The sequence below is a fragment of the Monodelphis domestica genome, chromosome 7, assembly GCF_027887165.1.
Source record: "Monodelphis domestica isolate mMonDom1 chromosome 7, mMonDom1.pri, whole genome shotgun sequence".
Classification (NCBI taxonomy): Eukaryota; Metazoa; Chordata; class Mammalia; order Didelphimorphia; family Didelphidae; genus Monodelphis; species Monodelphis domestica.
Window position 1 is genome coordinate 168,021,220 of NC_077233.1, and position 13,897 is coordinate 168,035,116.

The 13,897-nt window shown below is 35.2% G+C and overlaps 1 protein-coding gene across 17 annotated transcripts in view; it reads right to left on the reverse strand.

The window, feature by feature from the left end:
- Nucleotides 1-13,897, reverse strand: part of AGTPBP1 (ATP/GTP binding carboxypeptidase 1) — a 226,964-nt gene that overhangs the window by 99,584 nt on the left and 113,483 nt on the right. For all 17 annotated transcript variants that reach the window (XM_056805970.1, XM_056805972.1, XM_056805971.1 and 14 more), the window contains 2 exons: nt 8,398-8,461; nt 7,386-7,532 (listed from right to left, as the gene is read on the reverse strand). In XM_056805970.1, coding sequence (XP_056661948.1) covers nt 7,386-7,532; nt 8,398-8,461 — 211 coding nt within the window. The remainder of the gene's footprint in view (nt 1-7,385; nt 7,533-8,397; nt 8,462-13,897) is intronic.

Consider the following 13,897-nt stretch of genomic DNA (forward strand, 5'->3'; position numbering starts at 1 on the left):
CTTCTATAAGGACTACATTTATATCAATCTATGTATACTAATATGTGGGGAAAATGTAATGTATAAATAGGGGGTAAAGAAAGACCAAATAGAATAATCGTTCTCACACAAAGATTCACATGGGAAGGGGAGGGGAAGAAAACTCCTATAAGAAGGAGAGGAAGAGAGGGTTTTTTTTTTTTTTTACTTAAACCTCAATCTCAGGGAAATCAACTCTGAGAGGGAAAAACATCCAGATCCATTGGGATCTTGAATTCTATCTTACCCAACAAGGGTAAGGAGAAGGGAAAACCAAGGGGGGGAGGGGGAGAGGGAGAACAAAAAGGGAGGGAAAGAGAGGGGGGAGGGGGAGGGAAGTAAAAGGGAGGGACTAAAAAGGGAAACATCAAGGGAGGGGACAAGGGGACTGATTCAAAGTAAATCACTGGACTAAAAGGTAGAGCCGAAGAAGAAAAGGTTAGAATTAGGGAAGGCAATCAAAATGCCAGGGAGTCCACAAATGACAATCATAACTTTGAACGTGAATGGGATGAACTCACCCATAAAACGTAGACGAATAGCAGAATGGATTAGAATCCAAAACCCTACCATATGTTGTCTTCAAGAAACACACATGAGGCGGGTTGACACCCACAAGGTCAGAATTAAAGGATGGAGTAAGACCTTCTGGGCCTCAACTGATAGAAAGAAGGCAGGAGTGGTAATCATGATATCTGATAAAGCCAATGCAAAAATAGACCTGATCAAAAGGGATAGGGAAGGTAATTATATTTTGTTAAAAGGGACTCTAGACAATGAGGAAATATCATTAATCAACATGTATGCACCAAATAATATAGCACCCAAATTTCTAATGGAGAAACTAGGAGAATTGAAGGAAGAAATAGACAATAAAACCATACTAGTGGGAGACTTAAACCAACCATTATCAAATTTAGATAAATCAAATCAAAAAATAAATAAGAAAGAGGTAAAAGAAGTGAATGAAATCTTAGAAAAATTAGAATTAATAGACATATGGAGAAAAATAAATAGGGATAAAAAGGAATACACCTTCTTCTCAGCACCACATGGCACATTCACAAAAATTGACCATACATTAGGTCACAGAAACATAGCACACAAATGCAAAAAAGCAGAAATAATGAATGCAGCCTTCTCAGATCACAAGGCAATAAAAATAATGATTAGTAATGGTACATGGAAAACCAAATCTAAAACCAATTGGAAATTAAACAATATGATACTCCAAAACCATTTAAAGAAGAAATCATAGAAACAATTAATAATTTCATCAAGGAAAATGACAATGGCGAAACATCCTTTCAAACCTTTTGGGATGCAGCCAAAGCGGTAATCAGAGGCAAATTCATATCCCTGAAAGCCTATATTAACAAACAAGGGAGAGCAGAGATCAATCAATTGGAAATGCAATTGAAAAAACTCGAAAGCGATCAAATTAAAAACCCCCAGCAGAAAACCAAATTAGAAATCCTAAAAATTAAGGGAGAAATTAATAAAATCGAAAGTGATAGAACTATTGATTTAATAAATAAGACAAGAAGCTGGTACTTTGAAAAAACAAACAAAATAGACAAAGTACTGGTCAATCTAATTAAAAAAAGGAAGGAAGAAAAGCAAATTCACAGCATTAAAGATGAAAAGGGGGACAGCACCTCCAATGAGGAGGAAATTAAGGCAATCATTAGAAATTACTTTGCCCAATTATATGGCAATAAATACACCAATTTAGGAGAAATGGATGAATATATACAAAAATACAAACTGCCTAGACTAACAGAAGAGGAAATAGAATTCTTAAATAATCCCATATCAGAAATTGAAATCCATCAAGCCATCAAAGAACTTCCTAAGAAAAAATCCCCAGGGCCTGATGGATTCACCTGTGAATTCTATCAAACATTCAGAGAACAGTTAATCCCAATACTATACAAACTATTTGACATAATAAGCAAAGAGGGAGTTCTACCAAACTCCTTTTACGACACAAACATGGTACTGATTCCAAAACCAGGCAGGTCAAAAACAGAGAAAGAAAACTATAGACCAATCTCCCTAATGAATATAGATGCAAAAATTTTAAATACGATACTAGCAAAAAGACTCCAGCAAGTGATCAGAAGGATCATTCACCATGATCAAGTAGGATTCATACCAGGGATGCAGGGCTGGTTCAACATTAGGAAAACCATCCACATAATTGACCACATCAACAAGCAAACTAGCAAGAACCACATGATTATCTCAATAGATGCAGAAAAAGCCTTTGATAAAATACAACACCCATTCCTATTAAAAACACTAGAAAGCATAGGAATAGAAGGGTCATTCCTAAAAATGATAAACAGTATATATCTAAAACCAACAGCTAATATCATCTGCAATGGGGATAAACTAGATGCATTCCCAATAAGATCAGGAGTGAAACAAGGATGCCCATTATCACCTCTACTATTTGACATTGTACTAGAAACACTAGCAGTAGCAATTAGAGAAGATAAAGGAATTGAAGGCATCAAAATAGGCAAGGAGGAGACTAAGTTATCACTCTTTGCGGATGACATGATGGTCTACTTAAAGAATCCTAGAGATTCAACCAAAAAGCTAATTGAAATAATCAACAACTTTAGCAAAGTTGCAGGATACAAAAATAAACCCACATAAATCATCAGCTTTTCTATATATCTCCAACACAGCTCAGCAGCAAGAACTAGAAAGAGAAATCCCATTCAAAATCACCTTAGACAAAATAAAATACCTAGGAATCTATCTCCCAAGACAAACACAGGAACTATATGAACACAACTACAAAACACTCGCCACACAACTAAAACTAGACTTGAACAAATGGAAAAACATTAACTGCTCATGGATAGGACGAGCCAATATAATAAAAATGACCATCCTACCCAAACTTATTTATCTATTTAGTGCCATACCCATTGAACTACCAAAATACTTCTTCACTGATTTAGAAAAAACCATAACAAAGTTCATTTGGAAGAACAAAAGATCAAGGATATCCAGGGAAATAATGAAAAAAAACACATATGATGGGGGCCTTGCAATCCCTGACCTAAAACTATATTACAAAGCAGCAGTCATCAAAACAATTTGGTACTGGCTAAGAAACAGAAAGGAAGATCAGTGGAACAGACTGGGGGAAAGCGACCTCAGCAAGACAGTATACGATAAACCCAAAGATCCCAGCTTTTGGGACAAAAATCCACTATTCGACAAAAACTGCTGGGAAAATTGGAAGACAGTGTGGGAGAGACTAGGAATAGATCAACACCTCACACCCTACACCAAGATAAATTCAAAATGGGTGAGTGACTTAAACATAAAGAAGGAAACCATAAGTAAATTGGGTAAACACAGAATAGTATACATGTCAGACCTTTGGGAGGGGAAAGGCTTTAAAACCAAGCAAGATATAGAAAGAATCACAAAATGTAAAATAAATAATTTTGACTACATCAAACTAAAAAGCTTTTGTACAAACAAAACCAATATAACTAAAATCAGAAGGGAAACAACAAATTGGGAAAAAATCTTCATAGAAACCTCTGACAAAGGTTTAATTACTCATATTTATAATGAGCTAAATCAATTGTACAAAAAATCAAGCCATTCTCCAATTGATAAATGGGCAAGGGAAATGGATAGGCAGTTCTCAGATAAAGAAATCAAAACTATCAACAAGCACATGAAGAAGTGTTCTACATCTCTTATAATCAGAGAGATGCAAATCAAAACAACTCTGAGGTATCACCTCACACCTAGCAGATTGGCTAACATAACAGCAAAGGAAAGTAATGAATGCTGGAGGGGATGTGGCAATGTAGGGACATTAATTCATTGCTGGTGGAGTTGTGAATTGATCCAACCATTCTGGAGGGCAATTTGGAACTATGCCCAAAGGGCGACAAAAGAATATCTACCCTTTGACCCAGCCATAGCACTGCTGGGTCTGTACCCCAAAGAGATAATGGACACAAAGACTTGTACAAAAATATTCATAGCTGCACTCTTTGTGGTGGCCCAAAACTGGAAAACGAGGGGATGCCCATCAATTGGGGAATGGCTGAACAAACTGTGGTATATGTTGGTGATGGAGTACTATTGTGCTAAAAGGAATAATAAAGTGGAGAAGTTCCATGGAGACTGCAACAACCTCCAGGAAGTGATGCAGAGCGAGAGGAGCAGAACCAGGAGAACATTGTACACAGAGACTAATACACTGTGGTATAATCGAACGTAATGGACTTCTCCATTAGTGGCGGTGTAATGTCCCTGAACAACTTGCAGGGATCCAGGAGAAAAAAACACCATTCATAAGCAAAGGATAAACTATGGGAGTGGAAACACCGAGGAAAAGCAACTGCCTGACTACAGAGGTTGAGGGGACATGACAGAGGATAGACTCTAAATGAACACTCTAATGCAAATACTATCAACAAAGCAATGGGTTCAAATCAAGAAAACATCTAATGCCCAGTGGACTTACGCGTCGGCTATGGGGGGTGGGGGGGAGGAAAAGAAAATGATATTGTAGCAGTCCTCTTTCTTCTTATATTCAAAAGCTAGATGAGTGGAACTTTAAGTGAAATTTGGGAAGAGTCGACCAGTGAACAAAATGCCACCTTTTGATATTTTCTACCCAAAAAACATCAAAATTATGCAAAACTCCTTGGGAAATATAACAGTACAGAGAACCTTCATTTATGATGATCCTCTTATCAGTATTCATCAGTAATATCTGATCAAAGGTAAAACTTGGAGTCAAATGGTAATCAAAGGTATTTGTTATTGCCATAGAAGGGACATAGTGGACAGTCTAAATTGAATTCTCTGTAAGTAGTGAAGTACTCCAGAAGTTCCTGTTTGTTTATAATACTGTGCCTACTGCATTAAGCCCTGGAACATTATAGAGCCTTCTGGATATGATCCAGAACCATGCAAGAGAGTCTATCCTAGCCATTCCCAAGGGGATAAAGAACATTTATTTTCCAAGTTTCCAAGTTTGTTAGATAAATAATAAAAGAGATCTTTGGACAAGTTGGACCTAACATTAAACAGGAGAGTAGGCAAAACTGCTCAAAATGTTTGTATATAATGGAGAACATTGGTGTGTAAGTAGTTGCTGATGTTCTCTTGACTAACTTATTAATACAGAGTTGTAATATTTTTCATGTCTTTGGCATTTTAATGTTTTTTGATGCTTTGCGAATTCCTTCAAGCTTTCATGATTTTGTTACCTGTAGCAAAGATTTCCTCTACATATACTTGGTGTACTTCACTTGTTTTTCCTGTCTTTGTTCTCTTTAGTGCCATTTTTACTTCTCTATGTACATGTGAAACTGTGACATTAGAGAATAAGTATGATGGTTCCATTTTCCTTGATGACTAGAAATTTGTAATAATATCTATAGATCTTTTCCATCTTTCTTATATTTGTTTTTCTTCCTTCATTTTCATTCTTTACCCTCAGGATGAATATGCTTAGATACAACTCTCACAGAGTTCTTTAAACTGTTTTTACCTTACATTGCTTCTCTCCATTTTATAAAGAAATAATGCTCAAAATTATCCTTTTCTGTAATATTCTGTAGGCCAGTTTACATTCTAAACAACTGTTGTCCTTAATTATCATATCTCTCTCCTCAGGAAGTCTAGTTTTTACTAAGGCATATTTTAGGTTCTTTTGATCTTCTCATTGTGGTACTTGATTTACATCAATTATACTTTTATAAAAGTTACAAATTTTGCATTGTTTATGTATTATATCTATAGTCCATTTTATTATCAATAATATCTAAATAGGTCAGGTTGGAATTGTCTTAATTGCATACCAAATATTTTTCCCATCTTTATTCTTTTAGCTTTGTAGTAAATTTGAGCTTAGGTCTAACATATCAGTTACTTTATTATACACTGATAGTTGAACAAGTGATTCACACATCAGAAGGAAGTAATTTCCCACCAGTTAAAATGTATTTTTAACATGTCAAATGCTTGCAATGTGCAGAGTCCTTTGATTTTCTTCTGAAAGTGTTAATGATGTGAGGTTCCATGTACTCTATAAGTATTTGGCCTCTCATTTCTTACTTTTGATTAATATTTTTCAATATAGTTTTCACTGGTCTCACCTATTCCCATCTTTGCACTGGTCAATATCAAAATATTTACTAATTTAATTTAGGTCTTAGCAATTTCCTCATAGAAGTTATCTACTAATCTCATGGTGGTATAAATTCAATTATACCTATTAAAAGAACTTCAACACAAGATAAGCAGATATCCCATTGAAAATTTATTTTGTTGCTCCAAAACACATGATAAAACTAACTCCACCTATTTCTTACTTACCTTTCCAAGGATAGGCTATGAACCATCTTTCCACTTTACTACAATCACTTTCTGTCTTGTTTTCATTTACTGTGAAAACGTCAATATTGATATGATCTCTTCTCTCCAAATGGCTATAGAACAAAGATCTCAAATTTAAAGCACTTAAGTTTAAGTTGATAAGTCTAAAAACCATGTGAGTCTTTCTCTATGGTCTACCACCATCACTGAAGAAGATCTCAAAGGAATGAGAGCCATTTTACATTTTTTGAATAGAGATTACACCTCCAATTCTGTAGAACACATACTAGTTGCTTTAAAAGGGGAAACAATAACAACAGAGTATGATTACCTAATTCTTAAACTTTTCCAACTATATCTATGCTTGCCAAAATCTCTTTCTTCAAGGCCTAGCTCAGCTACCATCTCCTTAATGAAACCTTTAATGCCAACCCCACTCTAGGTTCATCCCACATCAGATTAATCTTTTTCTCCAACTTTTTCAGAACCCTTTGGCTCTCTTTTTTTCATTACCACACGCTACTTTGTATCATACTTATTTGCAATATACATGCTTCCTTCCTGTTAGAATGTGAGGTCCTTAAGGTCAAGGATTATGCTATTTTTAATTATCTCCTCGGCAACAGCCATAGAGCCTTGAAAAAGCAATGCTGAATGAGTGTTTGCAGAATTGTCGTCCCTATTTTCAACTGTCCTCGTGGTCTATATAGAGCAGAGTGTATGCAATTGAAGAAGGAGGAATGATAATAATTTGTTTGTTTTCACCTAGCAACTTCTCTACTACTTATTTAAAAACTCCTCAAGAAATCAAGATTATCATCAGCATTCATAACCATGACTTGAAAATAAAGAGAATTCAGAAAGCATGTTCTATTACAAAAAAAAAAAAGCTAAGCAATATCATTCAAAGTTCAACAAGACAGATGACAATATTACAAAGGAGAGTTCTTATTCTAATTATACAGTTATAATAATTACATTTAAAGGATTACCTTTTGGTCCAGTTCTAGCAAGAAGGGTGTGAACTTGAACCATTAACTCTTCATGTGGTGGAGATTCTTTGCTGGCATTCAAAAGTAACTGCAACAATATTTGGGTGCCACCTTTGGAGACTAAAGCACTTGCTCTCCTACTACCACCTTTGAATTTAAAACAACATACACAACCTTTAGTGCTCTACTGAACATAAAATTATATTTTGTTATAAAATGAGAGAAGTCAAAACATATTAAATATTTGGACATTTCATCTCATTGTTAGGAAAAAAATCACAGAAAAATTATGTACAACTAACATAATGAGCACACCTTAAAAAGTGACCTAATGGAGCAATGGAAAGAACAATAGCAGAACCACAAAGTCTGATTCTAAGCCTAGCTCAGTTATTTGAGCCCTCCGTAACTTTGGTCAATTCATTTAACTTCTCTGACCCTAAATTTCTTTATCTGTAAGTTAGGGGTTTGGAATGATGGGCCTATAATTGTATGGTGTTCCCTAAATAATAAAAAAGGAATTGTGGGTGCCTGCCCTCAGGAATATGGGACAACACTGATATTTGTGGCAAAAAGAACAAGGTAAAACAGCTACAGTTCCATGTCCTTAAATTACTACAGATCCATTTTAAACCACACACATATTATACCGACACGCCACATGTTATACTCATGTATAAAGGGGTAGGAAGCAAGGTTACAAATTTGACAACAAACTTTTAAAATGGCATGTTGTCATCACATAAACCCAATTATATTATCCAGATATAATCCTGTAATAAATTTGAGATATTTACATCAAAATATTATTAGGTTTACCTATACTTATGTATATCCCTAGATCAACAGTTTTCCAGACAGTTTTGTTCTCAAGAAGAAATTATATACTTCTAAAGAGACTTTGCAAAATTTAACAGATATTCTCATTTTGGATTAAGAAATTGTGATCATCATAGATATGTGTGATTCATCATTCTTTAAGTTTAGAAAAAAAGAATGAAGGAAAACTTACCAACTGACACCAATTCAACAAGAATGTTTAAGATGTTAAGTGTGGTCTGAAGATCTTTTGTGTTCTGAAATAAACATTTTATTTGCAATATTAAAATTATTGTACATAATAACCAAACTCTGCCTTTTGGCATTTACCTAAATTTTGTGGGCATTTTTCCCCTCTCAATTTTTGGGTATAAGATCAAATGTTTTGACATTTCTACTATTCTCACTTCCCACTATACTCCATTTTCCTTTCCCACTGAAATTTATAATCCTTAAACTTATATTTCCAAATTTCAGACCTTGACTGAGTCACAACAAATTTCTTTATCTTTAAAAGGGGGATAGAGGGCAAAATCAAGATGGTAGCATAGAGGCAACAAAAGTTCAGATCTCTGAAAACCCTTCCTTACAGATTACAAACTAAATTCTCCTAGGGGACCAAAAATCAGACCTAACATCAAGACAGTGCCAAGTAACCCTCCTGCTTGACTCAACTTAAAAGGTACACCCCCAAAAGCTGGAATTGGAGAACACTCTGGTTTAAGGGGAAGGAAGAAGGAAGGTCCTAGAATCCCTCCCCCACCTAGAGCTCTAAGCCTCCAGCAGCAACTGGAACCTTTGGGCGAGCAAAGGTGATGATCTGGAGGGAGTACCTTGTAGGCAAAGCTGTGCCAGACTCAGAGAGTCCAACACAGGCAGTAGGAAAGCAATTAGAGAAGAAACACAGAGTTCAGAGTGGGAGGCATACTTGCAGCAGGGGAAACACTCCATTATGGCACCCCTCCCCACCCAAGATTTTGGCCTCAGGGAACACTCAGCACCCAGCTGTACTTAATCCCATCAAAGCCTTCAGAGGACAGGGAAGCTCAAGCTCCAAAACCCCTCCCACACAGACTGCTGGACTTAATTCCATCAAATCCTCCAGAGGGCAGGGAAGCTCAAGCTCCAACAACCCTCCCCTACAGACTTCACTGAGAGATTTACTGACAAACTCCAAGAGTGAAGGTGGAAAGAAAAGCCCAAAACCACAAAAAAATGAGAGGAGAAAGAGCTAAGGCAACAGCAGGGAGTAAAGAAGGGGTAAATAAGAGCAAACAATAGAAAAAGAAAAAAGAAATTACAATCACTTCGATACAGGCAATGAACAAAGAGCAAATGGAACAGAGAAGGATGAGGGAACACACACAAAAAAAAAAAAACAGAAACCCTAGCGAATTGGTTACAGGCTCTGGAAGAACTCAAAATACAATTCAAAACACAATTAAGAGAGGCTGAAGACAACTGGGAAAAGAACTTAAAAACTAAGATAAGTCATCTGGAAACAGAGGCACTTTAACTAAAACAAGAAAATTGTGTCTTGAAAGCCAAAATCAACAAGCTTGAAAATGAAGCAAAGGAGATGAAAGAGGAGGCAAAGAGGATGAAAGATGACCTCCAAAGAAAATGAGACCAGAAGGAGAAAAATGACCAAAAAGCCAGGGAAGAAATCCAGTCTTCAAGAACCAGAATACAACAACTAGAAACAAGTGACTTCATAAGAAAGCAGGACACTATAAAACAAAATCAAAAGAATGAAAAAAATTGAAGAAAATATGAAGTACCTCATCCCCAGAACAGAAGATTTAGAAAATCATTCCAGGAGAGACAACTTAAGAATCATTGGTCTACCAAAAGAGACAAAAGAAAAAGCATGGGCATCATACTACAGGAAATTATCCAAGAAAACTGCCCTGATATTCGAGAACAAGAGGGGAAAATGGAGACTGAAAGAATCCACAGATCACCTCCTGTACTTAATCCCCAACTGACAACACCCAAGAATGTTATAGCCAAATTCAAAAACTATCAGACAAAGGAAAAAATATTACAAGCTGCTAAGAAGTCATTCAGATACCATGGAACCACAATAAGGATAACACAGGATCTGGCTGCATCTACACTGAAGGCATGGAATATGATATTCCAGAAAGCAAGGGAACTAGATCTTCAACCAAGAACCAATTACACAGCAAAACTGACTATATTCTTACAGAGGAAAGTATGGTCATTCAACAAAATAGAAGAATTCCAAGCATTTGTAAAGAAAAGCCAAGGCCTGAACAGAAAATCTGATGCCCAAGCACAAAACTCAAGGGAATCATCAAAAGGTAATTAAGAAAGAGGGAAAAAAGAAAAACAAAACAAAAAACAAAACAACAACAAAAAAAACACTTTTTCTTAAGAGACTCAAGAAGTTAAAATGATATGTATCCCTATAAGAAAAGAGGTCATTGGTAACTCTTAAAAATTGTTATTATCACCTGGGCAGCTAGAAGAATTACACTTAGAGGGAACAATGACAAACTGTATAGGATGAAATATCAAGACATAAATATGTAAACAGATATATGTATGCATAAATACATATGTGTGTGAATATATATATACCACTAGAGCTAAAAAAAAGAGGTTAATAAAAAGAAATGGGAAAAGAAACAAAAGGGGGTAAATTTATGTAACAAAGAAGTTCATGGAAAGAGGGGGGAGAACATCAATACACTGGAAGGGTAAAGAGGTTGGAGACAAGATATACTCAACTCTTACATGCATTGAAATTGACCCAAAGTGGGAAGAACAATCCAATCCATTGGGGCAGAGAATAGATTCACAACCTATAGGGAAGTAGAAGGGTAACAAACAGACTGGTGGGGAGGGAAGCAGTACAAGGGATGGGGGGTGGGGGTTGTAGTTTAAAAAGACTGTAAAAAAATAAGGGGGGAATAAGAAGGGAGGGGAGTAGAAAGGGAAGTAAAATAAGGGGACTGATTAAAAACAAAACATTGTTATAGAAGGAAATAGTGAAAGAAAAAAAGGCAGAACTAGGAGCAGAAATCAAAACGCTGGGAAATACACAGCTGGTAACCATAACTCTGAATGTGAATGGAATGATCTCACCCATAAAACTCAAGCAAATAGCAGAGTGGATTAGAATCCAAAACCCTACCATATGCTGTCTACAAGAAACACACATGAGGAAGGTAGACACACATAGGGTAAAAAAGTAAGAGGATGGAGCCAAATCTATTGGGCATCAATTGATAAAAAGAAAGCAGGAGTCACAATCATGATATCCAACAAAGCCAAAGTAAAAATAGATCTAGTTAAAAGAGATAGGAAAGATAATTACATACTGATAAAAGGTATCAATGATGAAATATCAGTACTCAACATGTATGCACCAAATGGCATAGCATCCAAATTTCTAAAGGAGAAACTAGGGGAGCTCAAGGATAAAATGGAGAGAAAAACTATACTAGTGAGAGACCTGAACCTTCCTCTATCTGAACTAGATAAAGCAAACCAAAAAATAATAAGAAAGATGTACAAGAAGTGAATGAAATCTTAGAAAAATTAGAGTTAGTAGATATGTGGAGAAAAATAAATAGAGACAAAAAAGGAATACACCTTCTTTTCAGCAGCACATGGTACATTCACAAAAATTGACCATGTATTAGAGCATAAAAACATTGCAAACAAGTGCAAAAGAGCAGAAAGAATAAATGCAACCTTCTCAGATCACAATGCAATGAAAATAATAATTAGTAAGGGTTCATGGAGACGTAAATAAAAAATTAATTGGAAATTGAACAATACGATTCACCAAAACCTGTTAAGTAAAAAACAAATCATAGAAACAATTAATAACTTCATAGAAGAAAAATACATCCTTTCAAAATCTATGAGATGCAGCCAAAGCAGTACTCAGGGGGAAATTTATATCCTTGAGTTCATATATTATCAGAATAAGAAGGGCAGAGGTCAATGAATTGGGCACACAAATTAAAAAATAGAAAGTGAACAAATTAAAAATCCTCAATGAAGACTAAATTAGAGATCCTATAAATCAAAGGAGAAATTAATAAAATTTAAAGTCAAAGAACTATTGATTTAATACATAATACTAGAAGCTGGTACTTTGAAAAAACAAATAAAATAGACAAAGTACTGGTCAGTCTAATTAAAAAAAGGAAAGAAGAAAACCAAATTGACAGTGTCCAAGATGAAAAGGGAGACCTCACCTATAATGAAGAGGAAATTAAGGCAATCATTAAAAATTATTATGCCCATTTATATGGCAATAAATATGGCAATCTAGATGATATGAATATTTACCAAAATATAAATTGCCTAGACTAACGGAGGAAGAAATAGACTACCTAAACAACCCCATATCAGAAAAAGAAATTGAACAAGCCATCAAAGAACTCCCTAAGAAAAAATCCCCAGGTCCAGATGGATTCACAACTGAATTCTATCAAACATTCAAAGAACAACTAATCCCAATATTATACAAACTATTTGACAGAATAATCAAAGACGGAGTTCTACAAAATTCCTTTTACGACACAAATATGTTACTGATCCCAAAGCCAGGCTGGTCAAAAACAGAGAAAGAAAACTATAGACCAATCTCCTTAATGAATATAGATCCAAAAATCTTAAATAAGATACTAGCAAAAAGACTCCAGCAAGTGATCATGAGGGTTATTCACTATGACCAGATGGGATTCATAGCAGGAATGCAAGCATGGTTCAATATTAGAAAAACCATCCACATAATTGACCATATTAACAAGCAAACAGACAAAAACCACATGATTATCTCAATAGATGCAGAAAAAGCCTTTGACAATATACAACACTCATTCCTATTAAAAACACTAGAAAGTATAGGAATAGAAGGGCCTTTCCCAAAAATAATAAAAAGTATATATCTAAAACCATTAGCAAACATCATCTGCAATGGGGTCAAACTAGAAGCCTTCCCAATAAGATCAGGAGTGGAACAAGGATGTCCATTATCGCCTCTATTATTTAACATTGTACTAGAAACACAAGCTGTAGCAATTAGAGAAGAAAAAGAAATTGAAGGTATTAAAATAGGCAATGAAGAGACCAACTTATCACTCTTTGCAGATGATATGATGGTCTACTTAAAGAACCCCAGAGAATCATCCAAAAAGCTAGTCAAAATAATCAATAACTTTAGCAAAGACATAGGATACAAAATAAACCCACATTAAGTCATCAGCATTTCTATATATCTCCAACACATCTCAGCAGCAAAAACTGGAAAGAGAAATTCCACTTAGAATCACCCTAGACAATATAAAATATTTAGGAATCTATCTGCTGAGACAAACACAGGAACTATATGAACACAACTACAAAACACTCTCCATATAATTAAAACTAGATCTAAATAATTGGAAAAACATTGACTGCTCATGGGTAGGATGAGCTAACATAATAAAAATGACAATCCTACCCAAATTAATTTACTTATTTAGTGCCATAACCATTGAACTACCAAAAAACTTTTTTGCTGAACTAGAAAAAGCATAACAAAGTTCATTTGGAAGAACAAAAAAATCAAGAATATCCAAGGAAATCATGAAAAAAAAATGAGAAGGAAGGAAGCCTTGCAGTCCCAGATCTCAAACCAAGTTGGTACTGGCTAAGAGATAGAAACA